This window comes from Pan troglodytes, chromosome 11 (assembly GCF_028858775.2).
Source record: "Pan troglodytes isolate AG18354 chromosome 11, NHGRI_mPanTro3-v2.0_pri, whole genome shotgun sequence".
NCBI lineage: Eukaryota > Metazoa > Chordata > Mammalia > Primates > Hominidae > Pan > Pan troglodytes.
This window is the reverse complement of record NC_072409.2, coordinates 28,056,221-28,072,156: the sequence shown is the minus strand read 5'-3', so window position 1 is coordinate 28,072,156 and position 15,936 is coordinate 28,056,221. Positions and strand designations below refer to the sequence as shown.

General features: G+C 39.3%; 1 protein-coding gene across 2 annotated transcripts in view; it reads right to left on the bottom strand.

Annotated features, from left to right (window-relative positions):
• The window catches only part of SVEP1 (sushi, von Willebrand factor type A, EGF and pentraxin domain containing 1), a 205,056-nt gene that overhangs the window by 16,717 nt on the left and 172,403 nt on the right, over positions 1 to 15,936 (bottom strand). For both annotated transcript variants that reach the window (XM_016961409.4, XM_520182.8), the window contains exons 41-43: positions 6,967 to 7,030; positions 4,392 to 4,565; positions 3,016 to 3,192 (exon numbers count right to left, since the gene is read on the bottom strand). In XM_016961409.4, coding sequence (XP_016816898.1) covers positions 3,016 to 3,192; positions 4,392 to 4,565; positions 6,967 to 7,030 — 415 coding nt within the window. The remainder of the gene's footprint in view (positions 1 to 3,015; positions 3,193 to 4,391; positions 4,566 to 6,966; positions 7,031 to 15,936) is intronic.

Below are 15,936 nucleotides of genomic sequence, written 5' to 3'. Positions count from 1 at the left end.
TTGTTGCATTGTGAAGTTCTCGTGTTGTGTTTTTCAGCTCCATCAGGTCATTTACATTCCTTTCTAAACTGGTTATTCTGGCTAACGGATCCTGTAATGTTTTATCCTGGTTCTTGGCATCTTTGCATTGGTTTAGAACATGTTCCTTTAGCTCAGCGAACTTCATTATTACCACTTTCTGAAGCCTACTTCTTTGAATTCATCAATCCTAGCCTCTGCCCAATTCTGTGCTTTTCCTGGAGAAGTGTTGCAGTCATTTGGATGAGAAGAGGAACTCTGGCTTTTTGAGTTTTCAGTGTTTTCTTCATTGATTTTTTTTCTCATCTTCCTGAGTTCTCCAGTTTTGATCTTTGAGGTTGCTGACCTTTGGATGAGGCTTTTGTGAGGGCTTTTTTGTTGATGGCTGTTGTTGCTGCTTTCTCTTTGTTTTTCTTTTAACAGTCAGGCCCCTCTTTTGTAGGGCTGCTGTGATTTGCTGGGGGTCCACTCCAGACCCTATTTGCCTGGGTCACACCTGCACCTGAAGGTGTTACCAGCAGAGGCTACAGAACAGCAAAGATGGCTGCCTGCTCTTTCCTCTGGGAGCTCTGTCCCAGAGGGGCACTGACCTGATGCCAGCAGGAACACCCTTGTATAAGGTGTCTGGTGACCCCTGTTGTGGGGGGGGTCTCATCCCAATCAGGAGGCATGGGATCAGGGACTCGATTAACAAAGCGCTCTAGCTGCCCCTTGGCAGAGCAGGTAAACTGTGCTGTGGGGAATCCTACTAGTCCAGCCTGCCTGGATTCCTCAGAGCTAGCAGGGGAAGGACTAAGCCTGCTGATCTGTGGAGACCATGGCCACATGGAGCCCCAAGGACTCCATCTCAGGGAGATCAGAGTTCTGTTCATAAACCCCTGGCTGGAGTTGCTGAAATTCCCGCAGGGAGGCCCTGCTTAATGAGGAGGAAGGGGTCAGGGTCCAGCCTAAGGAGGCAGTCTGGCCACGATCTGTCACAGTTGCTGTGCTGCACTGTGGGGAATTCCTCCTCTGTCCAAATTGCCCAGTCTCCCTGGCACCAGCAGGGAAAAAAATGGTAGACTGGAGCTGCAGTGATGGTGGCCGCCTCTTCCCCCAGAAGCTCAGTCACATCTTAGGCAGCAGGCAGCCACAGTGATGGTGGCTGTTCCTCCCTCTGATAACTCAGTAGTCTTAGGCAGTTTTCAGCTGAGTGGCCGCCAAGAATCTACACAGCTCTGTGCTTGGGACCCAAGGCCCTGGTGGTATGGGCTCATGAGGGGGATCTCCTGATCTGCAGGTTGCACAGATCCATGGAAAAAGTGTGGTTTCCTGAGTGGGGTAGCACAATCACTCACTGCCTCCTTTGGCTGGGGGTGGGAGCTCTGCTTGCCCCATGTGGCTCCCAGGTGGGCCGTTGTGCCACCTTGCTTTTTCTCGCTTTCTGTGGATTGCGCCAACTGCCTACTCAGTCCCAATGAGAGAACCTGGATACCTCAGTTGCCGGTGCAGGATTCACTCACTGTTTTTGTTCTTCTCGGTGGGAGGCTCTGGCCACAGCTGTTTCTAGTTGGCCATCTTGACCCCCTCCCCGCAAAATAAACATTCTAATACTGCAATAAGCTGCTAGCTGAAAATTCAGGGACTTGGGCTGTTGTGTATATCTTCCTATTAGGAAATATTGCTAATATGCACCAATTCACTTATTCTTCAAATCTATAATAACTATAAGAAAGGTATAATTGAGACTCTTAACAAATGACAGCCCTAAGACTCAGAGAAGTAAGGCACTAGCATAAGTTTAGAGTTAAACATTTTGAGGACAGAATTCAAACTCAGGTCTTTCTTCAAACTCAGGTCTTTCTGACTTCAGAATCCCCATGACCTTCACAGGCATATTTCTTATCTCATTAAGTGGAGTGCAAGTGTACTGAAGATGAAGACCATTGTAGGCATGATACATTCTTACACTATGCAGCCTTGTGCCTTGCCTCTGGTTAGACTCAATGAATATTTTAATTGATTACTGTAGAGGGAGTAGCTTGGACAACAAATAAGCCTGGAGAGCAGGATGTTGGCAGGGGGATTTTTATTTTATTTTTTGAGATGCAGTCTTGCTCTATCTGCCAGGCTGGAGTGCAGTGGTGTGATCTTGGCTCATTGCAACCTCCACCTTCCAGGTTCAAGAGATTCTCCTACCTCAGCCTCCTGAGTAGCTGGGATTACAGGTGTGTGCCACCACACCCAGCTAATTTTGGTATTTTTAGTAGAGACAGGGTTTTGCCATGTTGGCTGAGCTGGTCTCAAACTCCTGACCTCAGGTGATCTGCCCACCTTGGCCTCCCACAGTGCTGGGATTACAGGTGTGAGCCACCGCACCCAGCTGGCAGTGAGATGTTTTAAATGGAGTTAGAAAAAGTGTGTGTTAAAAAACGTTGCATTATCACAAGGCTGCATAAGATGCCTCCAGATTGCATAAATGCAGTAACAAAGCACTAACCTATAGTGCTGGTGCTAGCAACATAGTGCTTGCTAGTGGTTCTCAGATTGTGTTTCCTGGGCCAGCAGCATCCTCATCAGCAACATCTAGAAATGTGTTTTAACAGGTTCTCTAGGTGGTTCTGATGCAGGCTCAAGTTTGAGAACCACTGTGGAATAATTTTTCTGTTGCAAAACATTCATAGTCTGCTAAAGGATAGTTTGGGGACTCTGACAGTGTGGAGAAAAATTTGTATTTTGAATTTAATATCTTGCTCATTCTTAGAGGAGCACATTTTGAAAATCTGTTCAGTGAATCCTAGTCAGGTGGGTTTTAGTTTAGTTCTGGAAAGCTTTTTTAAAAATGTTTGAAATTCAAAGATTAAAAGAAATTTACAAACATTAATGAGGAAGATGATAACTGTGATAGCACAGAGATCTAAGTATCTACAACTAAGTGACTTGATTGAAAACAACTTCACAGGGATGGGAAAACATTTCGCACTAGCGGCATGAACTGGCTTCTGCCTGCTGACTTACTTTCACATTTGGCGCTTGTCTGTGTCCACGTCTCGTCGGGGTTGCAGGTAATGATGCCGTGGCCCTGCAGCAGAAAACCTTCCCTACATTTGATGGACACATTCTGATCAACATAAAACTCCTTTTCAGACAGCAGAGCATTCTCGGGAATCACAAAAGGAACAGGGCATGGATTTGCTGTCAAAAAGAAAAGAAAATGCTTACTGATATTTCCCCTCTTTTCCTAATGTATTTCTTTGAAGGTGGAGTAGTAGTCCTATAAGAGATGGGTTCTCAATAATGATCATATAAGGTTTAAAAATATGGAACTCCAAACATTAGACACAGACTTGTTTTGCATCCTCATGAAATTATGTGTAAAGATAAAGCCAGATAAGATCAGAAAGCATGAAGTTATTCAACCACTAACGCAAGGTCCTAAAAGTTGAAGATGACAATTTATGCCTGAAATTATGGGCCACAACATTCGTTTAAGACTGATTTTTTGATCAGCATTGTGAAAACAAAAGGTATACTAGAAATCAAGGGGTATATCAAATATTCCCTTATTTGAAGAATATCAAATACTTCTCATTGTCACCTTACTTTCTTTTATTGAACATCCTTCAGGAGGATGGAACCAGGAAACCATCAGACATTTCTATGTGAGCTGAATGTGACTTTAGACTCATACTGCTATGGGCAGGATATTAGAATTAGTGGAGTTTGCATGCTTTATTGATAAAGACGGATTCATTTTTATAGGATTCATTTTATAGGGAAACACAGGAAATGATGATGGCATTATGCGTGCTTAGCACAAGTGTGTGACACACATGTCAACACATACTTCAAGCAATTTCAGATTTTTAAATGGGCATAGAAGTATTAGAGTGAGGTACACTTCCGCTGTTACTGCATTACGATGATACTTGAAACTTGAAACAGTTAACAAGAGCAGTCTCAACTTCTATGTTGCTTGTGAATATTGTTTTCATTCAAATGGTTATAACTCATTATCTTAATTTATCATATTTATATATACTTCATTATATTAACATCACATATTAAATGTATTTTCTTTCATTTCTTTCCTATCCCCAGTAGAATTCATGATACATGTATGTCAAAATTTTTTCATTAAGTTGCATTTTCTCTTAGTAATCACTCATGGAATCTAACACTTAGTAATCACTCATGGAATCTAACAAAAGCTGATTCTCAGATAACACAAATATATTTTTAAAATATCCCAGAGAATTCAGCTTGGATAGGCATTAATTGCTTTCTCTGGGCCCATATCCCTTATGAGTGGAGTTTCCTCTATGTTTTGGATATGCGGGAAGCTAATCGTGAAACTGAATCTGATTAAAATTTCTCCTAAAGTCAACACACACGTTTGCAGAGAGGGACTGGGTGGCTCCAGGTTCCATTTTCTGTGCAGTGTGCCTCAGATGGCCCTTCAAGACTGTAGCCTCTGTTGCAGGAATATACCACGTTGGGTCCAGTCGTCCTGTTTTCAATGTCAGCTTTCCCATTGAGAAATTCAAGTGGAGTTTCACACCTGGTCTCTAAAAACAAGAATAAAAGCCTCATATTAATTGCTTCCCCAATTCCTCTTTCCTTCTTTTCCTATGATTGCCAAAGATATTTCATGGAATATATAAAATATTATGGCCTACTCATGTGTGAAGCACAGTGATATTCATTGAAGGAGAAAAATATAGCATACCTAAGTATTGGATTAATACATGCATGCAATTAAAGATTGGGAGTTAGTCTTATTGACTCCAGCTGTCTTTATGTATTATTAATAATGCTGGGGACAGGGAGTATGGATGAGCAGGTGGGTAAAATATAACAATCTCATTGTAAGTTGCTAACAATGGCCAAGAACTTTTCAAACAATACTAAATTTATTTCTTACAACACTTAAGTTGTAAGCCCAAATAAAATAGAGGATGCCCTGTTAAATTTCAGTATCAGATAAATAACAAATACATTTTTAGTATAAGCGTGTCTCCGATATTGCATATTTATAAGTTTACATTTAAATTATTTTTCATCTGAAATTTAAATATAACTGCATGTCCTGTATTTTTGTTTCTTCTAAATCTGGCAACCTTACTTACAGCAACTCTGAGATTATCTCATGTAACAGTTGGCAAAAAGTGAGGCTTAGAGAAGTTAAATAATTTGGTCAAGGTCATACTGCTTGTAAAAAGAGATAAAATTATCAGAAGGTAAAAGACAATAGGAAAGTATAAAGAACAGGGACCCAAGAGCTTGTGGGGAATAGAATAAATGACATTTTATATGGCTTTTATAAATGACATTTTATATGGCTTTTGAGGAATATGCTGACTTCATAAACTGGTGAGTATTGGCCGGGCGCGGTGGCTCACGCCTGTAATCCCAGCACTTTGGGAGGCCGAGGCGGGCGAATCACGAGGTCGGGAGATTGAGACCATCCTGGTTAACATGGTGAAACCCCGTCTCTACTAAAAATACAAAAAATTAGCCGGGCATGGTGGTCGGCGCCTGTAATCCCAGCTACTCGGGAGGCTGAGGCAGGAGAATGGCGTGAACCCAGGAGGCGGAGCTTGCAGTGAGCCGAGATCGCGCCACTGCACTCCAGCCTGGGCGAAAAGTAAGACTCTGTCTCAAAAAAAAAAAAAAAAAAAAAAAAACTGGTGAGTATTATAGTAAAGTTATAAAGAATGATTTTGCATTATTGTGAGAAATGTTATTAACAGGGATGCTATGAGGAAAATAGGATCACTCTTTCAAGAATCTCAAAAAATGGGCTTGAGTCTTAATTTTATAATTTTTGTGAAGGCAGAAAAGGTGGTTCTAGACTAGTGCTTCTCAAGTTTGGCCGTACCTTAGAGAACCTGGGAAGCATTTATGGCCTATCACAGACCAAATGAGTCCAAATCTTTATATTGAGGGCTACTTTTCAGTATTATATTAAAAATTCCCCAAACAATTCAAATGTGAACTCAGAGTTGAGTCCCTGGACCAGATGCTAATAGACTTCTTTCAGCCCAAAGTTGAGTACGCTGGGATCACAGATCTTAACCTTGGCTGCACTTTGAAACCACATAGGGAGCTTTAAAATGCTATTGATGCTGCGCCAGGCATGGTGGCTCATGCCTGTAATCCCAGCACTTTGGGAGGCTGAGGAGCATGGATTGCTTGAAGCCAGGAGTTCGAGACCAGCCAGGCCAACATGGTGAAACCCCGTCTCTACTGAAATACAAAAAATTACCCGGGCATGGTGGAGCATGCCTGTAGCCCCAGCTACTCGGGAGGCTGAGGCATGAGAGTCCCTTGAGCCCAGGAAGTGAAGGTTGCAGTGAGCTGAGGTTGCACTACTGCACTCCACCCTGGGTGACAGAGTGAGACTCTATTTAAAAATAAAAATAAAAATACATAAATACATACATACATTGTCCTTTGGCAGAGAAAGGAATACTGGGGATAAAGTTATGTGCATTAACCCACATTTTGCCAAATAAACTTGGTTGTTCTCATAAAATGAGTTAAATTCCATGCAAAATATTAATATTAATTGATTTGACAGATGGACCAACAGCACGTTAAAAGTATTGGCTAGTACTGTCACCAAAAAACAACAGCTCTAAGCCTTCTAATTTATAATTATTTGAGAAAAAACCCCCCAAAATGCTACTAAACTCAATAATTAACTAGTTTTTAAACAAACTGTTTGCCATTCCAGAGTCAGTAATCTTGTGTCCTATTGCAGTTAATTGTTAATCCCTACTACAGTTTTTGACCCTTTTATTGGTTTACTGCCCTTGAGAAAAAGCCCATTAAAAGGTTCTCATATGGCTTATGGAGTTGGCTTACATTTTAATTACAAAACTAACCTATAAAGAAAATGTAGCCACACTGTTATTTTGTGTCCTCAGTGTCATTTTGGGGGCTGCTAAGTGTCATTCAACTCACCTTTGCATATTGCCACCCCTCCACTCCACTGTCTGTTCTCCTGGCAGACACGTTCCCTGTTCCCCTGTGAAACAATGGAGAAAGGTCATCAAGATCATAACTCTACGATAGAAAGATAATAAGGAAATGCAAAGTAATCTTAGCTATGGCCTTGAATCGCTCAGCACTGGAATGCTAAATAAACATGTTAAATAAATACAGTTTAAGGAGTAGATTTAGACTTTCAAAAATGTTTTTATCAAATTGCTTCAAAATTCACACTCTGGCAGACCGGTATAATTAAGGTACAGACTTTGATTCACCTTTTATTTTAAATGGCAACTAATTATAATCTGTAGCTAAGACTGACAAAGAATGCATTAGAAGTAGTCAAATAGTAGTAGTATTAGAAATATATGAATCATAGTGTATCATAATATATGTATATACACACACATACACATACATACACAATAGAGTACTATTTGGCCATAAAAACACATGTGATGTATACACATAAGTGTGTCTGTGTGTGTGTGTGTGTGTATATATATATACACACACACTTATATAAGTATATATATACATACATACTTATATAAGTATATATACACACATACTTATATAAGTATATACATACATACTTATATAAGTATGTATATATACACATACTTATATAAGTATGTATATATATACATACTTATATAAGTATGTGTATATATACATACTTATATAAGTATATATACACACATACTTATATAAGTATATATACCTACATACTTATATAAGTATGTATGTATATATACTTATATAAGTATGTATGTATATACTTATATAAGTATGTGTGTATATATACTTATATAAGTATGTATGTATATATATACTTATATAAGTGTGTGTATATATAAGTATATATATACTTATATATAAGTATATATAAACTTATATATAAGTATATATAAACTTATATATAAGTATATATATACTTATATATAAGTATATATATACTTATATATAAGTATATATATACACTTATACATATACTTATACATAAGTATATATATACTTATATATAAGTTTATATATACTTATATATAAGTTTATATATACTTATATATAAGTATATATATACTTATATATAAGTATATATATACTTATGTATAAGTATATGTATAAGTGTATATATATACTTATATATATACTTACATATAAGTATATATGTAAGTATATATAAGTATATACTTACATATTTATAAGTATATATATAAATATATATACTTATATTTATAAGTATATACTTATATATAAGTATATACTTATATATGTATATATATACTTATATACGTATATATATACTTATATAAAAGTATATATATACTTATATAAGTATATATATACTTATATATATACTTATATACATATATACGTATATATATAAGTATATATACGTATATATGTATATATATACTTATATACGTATATATATACGTATATAAGTATATATATACATATATACGTATATATACACTTACGTAAGGATATATATACGTATATATACACTTACGTAAGGATATATATACGTATATATACACTTACGTAAGGATATATATACGTATATATACACTTATGTAAGGATATATATACGTATATATACACTCATGTAAGTATATATATACGTATATATATACTTATGTAAGGATATATACTTATATATATATACTTATGTAAGGATATACTTATATAGGGGTATATATACACTTATATATATATATACACTCAACCCGGGAAGCACAAGGGATCAGGGAATTCCCTTTCCTAGTCAAAGAAAGGGGTGACAGATAGCCCCTGGAAAATCGGGTCACTCCCACCCTAATAATGTGTTTTTCCAACAGGCTTAAAAAACAGCAAACCAGGAGATTATATCCCGCACATGGCTCAGAGGGTCCTATGCCCACAGAGTCTTGCTCATTGCTAGAACAGCAGTCTGACATCAAACTACAAGGCAGCAGCGAGGCTGGGGGAGGGGTGCCCACCATTGGCGAGACTTGATTAAGTAAACAAAGCAGCCAGGAAGCTTGAACTGGGTGGAGCCCACCACAGCTCAAGGAGGCCTGCCTGCCTCTGTAGGCTCCACCTCTGGGGGCAGGGCACAGACAAACAAAAAGACAGCAGTAACCTCTGCAGACTTAAATGTCCCTGTCTGACAGCTTTGAAGAGAATAATGGTTCTCCCAGCACGCAGCTTGAGATCTGAGAACAGGGAGACTGCCTCCTCAAGTGGGTCCCTGACCCCCGAGTAGCCTAACTGGGAGGCAGCCCCGAGTAGGGGCAGACTGACACCTCACATGGCCGGGTACTCCTCTGAGACAAAACTTCCAGAGGAATGATCAGGCAGCAGCATTTGCGGTTCACCAATATCCACTGTTCTGCAGCCTCTGCTGCTGATACCCAGGCAAACAGGGTCTGGATTGGACCTCTAGCCAACTCCGACCTGCAGCTGAGGGTCCTGTCTGTTAGAAGGAAAACTAACAAACAGAAAGGACATCCACACCAAAAACCCATCTGTACGTCACCATCATCAAAGACCAAAGGTAGATAAAACCACAAAGATGGGGAAAAAACAGAAGAACTGGAAACTCTAAAAATCAGAGCGCCTCTCCTCCTCCAAAGGAACGGAGCTCCTCACCAGCAACAGAACAAAGCTGGATGGAGAATGACTTTGACGAGTTGACAGAAGAAGGCTTCAGACGATCAAACTACTCTCAGCTACAGGAGGAAGTTCGAACCAATGGCAAAGAAGTTAACAACTTTGAAAAAAAATTAGACGAATGGATAACTAGAATAACCAATGCAGAGAAGTCATTAAAGGACCTGATGGAGCTGAAAACCAAGGCACGAGAACTACGTGACCAATGCAGAAGCCTCAGTAGCCGATGCGATCAACTGGAAGAAAGGGTATCAGTGATGGAAGAGCAAATGAATGAAATGAAGCAAGAAGAGAAGTTTAGAGAAAAAAGAATAAAAAGAAACGAACAAAGCCTCCAAGAAATATGTGACTATGTGAAAAGACCAAATCTACGTCTGATTGATGTACCTGAAAGTGATGGGGAGAATGGAACCAAGTTGGAAAACACTCTGCAGGATATTATCCAGGAGAACTTCCCCAATCTAGCAAGGCAGGCCAGCATTCAAATTCAAGAAATACAAAGACCACCACAAAGATACTCCTCGAGAAGAGCAACTCCAAGACACATAATTGTCAGATTCACCAAAGTTGAAATGAAGGAAAAACTGTTAAGAGCAGCCGGAGAGAAAGGTCAGGTTACCCACAAAGGGAAGCCCAGCAGACTAACAGCTGATCTCTCGGCAGAAACTCTACAAGCCAGAAGAGACTGGGGGCCGATATTCGACATTCTTAAAGAAAAGAATTTTCAACCCAGAATTTCATATCCAGCCAAACTAAGCTTCATAAGTGAAGGAGAAATAAAATCCTTTACAGACAAGCAAATGCTGAGAGATTTTGTCACCACCAGGCCTGCCCTAAAAGAGCTCCTGAAGGAAGCACTAAACATGGAAAGCAACAACTGGTACCAGCTACTGCAAAAACATGCCACATTTTAAAGACCATCAAGGCTAGGAAGAAACTGCATCAACTAATGAGCAAAATAGCCAGCTGACATCATAATGACAGGATCAAATTCACACATAACGATATTAACCTTAAATGTAAATGGGCTAAATGCTCCAATTAAAAGACACAGACTGGCAAATTGGATAAAGAGTCAAGACCCATCAGTGTGCTGTATTCAGGAAACCCATCTCACGTGCAGAGACACACATAGGCTCAAAATAAAGGGATGGAGGAAGATCTACCAAGCAAATGGAAAACAAAAAAAGGCAGGGGTTGCAATCCTAGTCTCTGATAAAACGGACTTTAAACCAGCAAAGATCAAAAGAGACAAAGAAGGCCATTACAAAATGGTAAAGGGATCAATTCAACAAGAAGAGCTAACTATCCTAAATATATATGCACCCAATACAGGAGCACCCAGATTCATGAAGCAAGTCCTTAGTGACCTACAAAGAGACTTAGACTCCCACAAAATAATAATGGGAGACTTTAACACCCCACTGTCAACATTAGACAGATCAATGAGACAGAAAGTTAACAAGGATACCCAGGAATTGAACTCAGCTCTGCACCAAGCGGACCTAATAGACATCTACAGAACTCTCCACCCCAAATCAACAGAATATACATTCTTTTCAGCACCACACCACACCTATTCCAAAACTGACCACACAGTTGGAAGTAAAGCACTCCTCAGCAAATGTAAAAGAACAGAAATTATAACAAACTGTCTCTCAGACCAGAGTGCAATCAAACTAGAACTCAGGATTAAGAAACTCACTCAAAACCGCTCAACTACATGGAAACTGAACAACCTGCTCCTGAATGACTACTGGGTACATAATGAAATGAAGGCAGAAATAAAGATGTTCTTTGAAACCAACGAGAACAAAGACACAACATACCATAATCTCTGGGACACATTCGAAGCAGTGTGTAGAGGGAAATTTATAGCACTAAATGCCCACAAGAGAAAGCAGGAAAGATCTAAAATTGACACCCTAACATCACAAATAAAAAACTAGAGAAGCAAGAGCAAACACATTCAAAAGCTAGCAGAAGGCAAGAAGTAACTAAGATCAGAGCAGAACTGAAGGAAATAGAGACACAAAAAACTCTTCAAAAAATTAATGAATCCAGGAGCTGGTTTTTTGAAAAGATCAACAAAATTGATAGACCGCTAGGAAGACTAATAAAGAAGAAAAGAGAGAAGAATCAAATAGACGCAATAAAAAATGATAGAGGGGATATCACCACTGATCCCACAGAAATACAAACTACCATCAGAGAATACTATAAACACCTCTACACAAATAAACTAGAAAATCTAGAAGAAATGGGTAAATTCCTCGATGCATACACCCTCCCAAGACTAAACCAGGAGGAAGTTGAATCTCTGAATAGACCAATAACAGGCTCTGAAATTGAGGCAATAATCAATAGCTTACCAACCAAGAAAAGTCCAGGACCAGATGGATTCACAGCCAAATTCTACCAGAGGTACAAGGAGGAGCTGGTACCATTCCTTCTGAAACTATCCTAATCAATAGAAAAAAAGGAAATCCTCCCTAACTCATTTTATGAGGCCAGCATCATCCTGATACCAAAGCCTGGCAGAGACACAACCAAAAAAGAGAATTTTAGACCAATATCCTTAATGAACATTGATGCAAAAACCCTCAGTAAAATACTGGCAAACTGAATCCAGCAGCACATCAAAAAGCTTATCCACCATGATCAAGTGGGCTTCATCCCTGGGATGCAAGGCTGGTTCAACATACACAAATCAATAAATGTAATCCAGCATATAAACGGAACCAAAGACAAAAACCACATGATTATCTCAATACATGCAGAAAAGGCCTTTGACAAAATTCAACAACACTTCATGCTAAAAACTCTGAATAAATTAGGTATTGATGGGACATATCTCAAAATAATAAGAGCTATCTATGACAAACCCACAGCCAATATCATACTGAATGGGCAAAAAGTGGAAGCATTCCCCTTGAAAACTGGCACAAGACAGGAATGCCCTCTCTCACCACTCCTATTCAACATAGTGTTGGAAGTTCTGGCCAGGGCAGTCAGGCAGGAGAAGGAAATAAAGGGTATTCAATTAGGAAAAGAGGAAGTCAAATTGTCCCTGTTTGCAGATGACATGATTGTATATCTGGAAAACCCCATTGTCTCAGCCCAAAATCTCTTTAAGTGGATAAGCAACTTCAGCAAAGTCTCAGGATACAAAATCAATGTGCAAAAATCACAAGCATTCTTATACACCAATAAGACAAACAGAGAGCCAAATCATGAGTGAACTCCCATTCACAATTGCTTCAAAGAGAATAAAATACCTAGGAATCCAACTTACAAGGGATGTGAAGGACCTCTTCAAGGAGAACTACAAACCACTGCTCAATGAAATAAAAGAGGATACAAACAGATGGAAGAACATTCCATGCTCATGGGTAGGAAGAATCAATATCTTGAAAATGGCCATACTGCCCAAGGTAATTTATAGATTCAATGCCATCCCCACCGAGCAACCAATGACTTTCTTCACAGAATTGGAAAAGACTACTTTAAAGTTCATATGGAACCAAAAAAGAGCTGCATCACCAAGTCAATCCTAAGCCAAAAGAACAAAGCTGGAGGCATCACAATACCTGACTTCAAACTATACTACAAGGCTACAGTAACCAAAACAGCATGGTACTGGTACCAAAACAGAGATATAGACCAATGGAACAGAACAGAGCCCTCAGAAATTATGCTGCATATCTACAACTATCTGATCTTTGACAAATCTGACAAAAACAAGAAATGGGGAAAGGATTCCCTATTTAATAAATGGTGTTGGGAAAACTGGCTAGCCATATGTAGAAAGCTGAAACTGGATCCCTTCCTTACACTTTACACAAAAATTAATTCAAGATGGATTAAAGACTTAAATGTTAGACCTAAAACCATAAAATCCCTAGAAGAAAACTTAGGCAATACCATTCAGGACATAGGCATGGGCAAGGACTTCATGCTAAAACACCAAAAGCAATGGCAACAAAAGCCAAAATTGACAAATGGGATCTAATTAAACTAAAGAGCTTCTGCACAGCAAAAGAAGCTATCATTAGAGTGAACAGGCAACCTACAGAATGGGATAAAATTTTTGCAGCCTACTCATCTGACAAAGGGCTAATACCCAGAATCTTCAATGAACTCAAACAAATTTACAAGAAAAAAACAAACAACCCCATCAAAAAGTGGGAGGAGGATATGAACAGACAGTTCTCAAAAGAAGACGTTTATGCAGCCAAAAGACATGAAAAAATGCTCATCATCCCTGGCCATCAGAGAAATGCAAATCAAAACCACAATGAGATACCATCTCACACCAGTTAGAATGGCAATCATTAAAAAGTCAGGAAAAAACAGGTGCTGGAGAGGATGTGGAGAAAGAGGAACACTTTTACACTGTTGGTGAGACTGTAAACTAGTTCAACCATTGTGGAAGTCAGTGTGGCGATTCCTCAGGGATCTAGAACTAGAAATACCACTTGACCCAGCCATCCCATTACTGGATATATACCCAAAGGACTATAAATCATGCTGCTATAAAGACACATGCACACGTATGTTTATTGCGGCACTATTCACAATAGCAAAAACTTGGAACCAACCCAAATGTCCAAAAATGATAGACTGGATTAAGAAAATGTGGCATATATACACCATGGAATACTATGCAGCCATGAAAAATGATGAGTTCATGTCCTTTGTAGGGACATGGATGAAACTGGAAACCATTATTCTCAGCAAACTATCGCAAGGACAAAAAACCAAACACCACATGTTCTCACTCATAGGTGAGAATTGAACAATGAGAACACATGGACACAGGAAGGGGAACATCACACACTGGGGCCTGTTGTGGGGTGGGGGGAGGGGGGAGGGATAGAATTAGGAGATATACCTAATGCTAAATGACGAATTAATGGGTGCAGCACACCAACATGGCACATGTATACATATGTAACAAACCTGCACGTTGTGCACATGTACCCTAAAACTTAAAGTATAATAATAATAAAATTTAAAAAAAAAAGAAAACTGGTGATGAATACTTTTTTTGTTTTTGTTTTTGAGACAGGGTTTCACTCCTGTCACCCAGGCTGGAGTGCAATGGTGCAATCTTGGCTCACTGCAACCTCTGCCTCCTGGGCTTAAGCGATCCTCCTCCCTCAGCCTCCTGAGTCACTGGGACTACAGGCACATTCCATCGTGCCTGGCCATTTTCTGTATTTTTTGTGGAGACTGGGTCTTACTATGTTGCCCAGCCTGGTCTTGAACTCCTGAGCTCAAGTGATCCACCCTCCTTGGTTTTCCAAAGTGCTGGGATTACAGGTGTGAGTCACGACACCCAGCCAAAACCTACCTTTAAGTACCATTATAACAATAAAAATAAAAAAGAGTTTCCTGAATAACTAAATGACAACATGGTGTAATGTAAAATAGGCCTCTTAAATTTCAAATTTAGTGATATGGTAATGCTTTCAGCAAAACTGATTGATCTAGCTCTCCCACTAAAGTAAACAGAGACTTAGGTGCTGCGGAGGGGATTTTAATATTACAAAGCAACAGCTGTCTCAGGAATGAAGTTGGTATTAGTTAAAACTGTTCTGTGGTTTTTTCAAGCCAGATTTGCTTATGGGAACTTGGCATCTCAATGCCAAGGTATATGAGCCCATTGTTTGAAGAAATCCTGGCTTTGCATACCTAAATCCTTGTGGTTACCTCTCCATGGTGACCGGTGGACTTCCCTGTTGCAGAATATGATTACCAGCAAGCCGAAACACAGTTTAAACGGTCAGTTGAAGTCACAGCATCTGTCTTGTGGTTTGCGAACTTACTTTTTTCCTTCCTTATCGTGGCTTTCATGTTTTTTATTTGAGACTTATTTTGCTTTTTTTTTTCTTTGAGATGGTCTCACTCTTGCCTCCCAGGCTGGAGTGCAGTGGCATGATCTCAGCTCACTGCAACCTATGCCTCACGCGTTCAAGCGATTCTCCTGCCTCAGTCTCCCAAGTAGCTGGAATTACAGGTGCCTGCCACCATGAACAGCTAATTTTTGTATTTTTAGTAGAGACGGGGTTTCACCATGTTGGCCAGACTGGTCTTGAACTTCTGACCTCAAGTGATCTGCCCACCTCGGCCTCCCAAAGTGCTCGGATTACAGGCATGAGCCACTGCACCCAGTTTATTTTACTTTTTAAAACTCTAAGTTGCCTTAAATATTTCTTGGAAAATGTTAGAGTATAAGGGAACAAAGTATAATAGAATCTTTTGAGACCAAAGTCAGTAAAA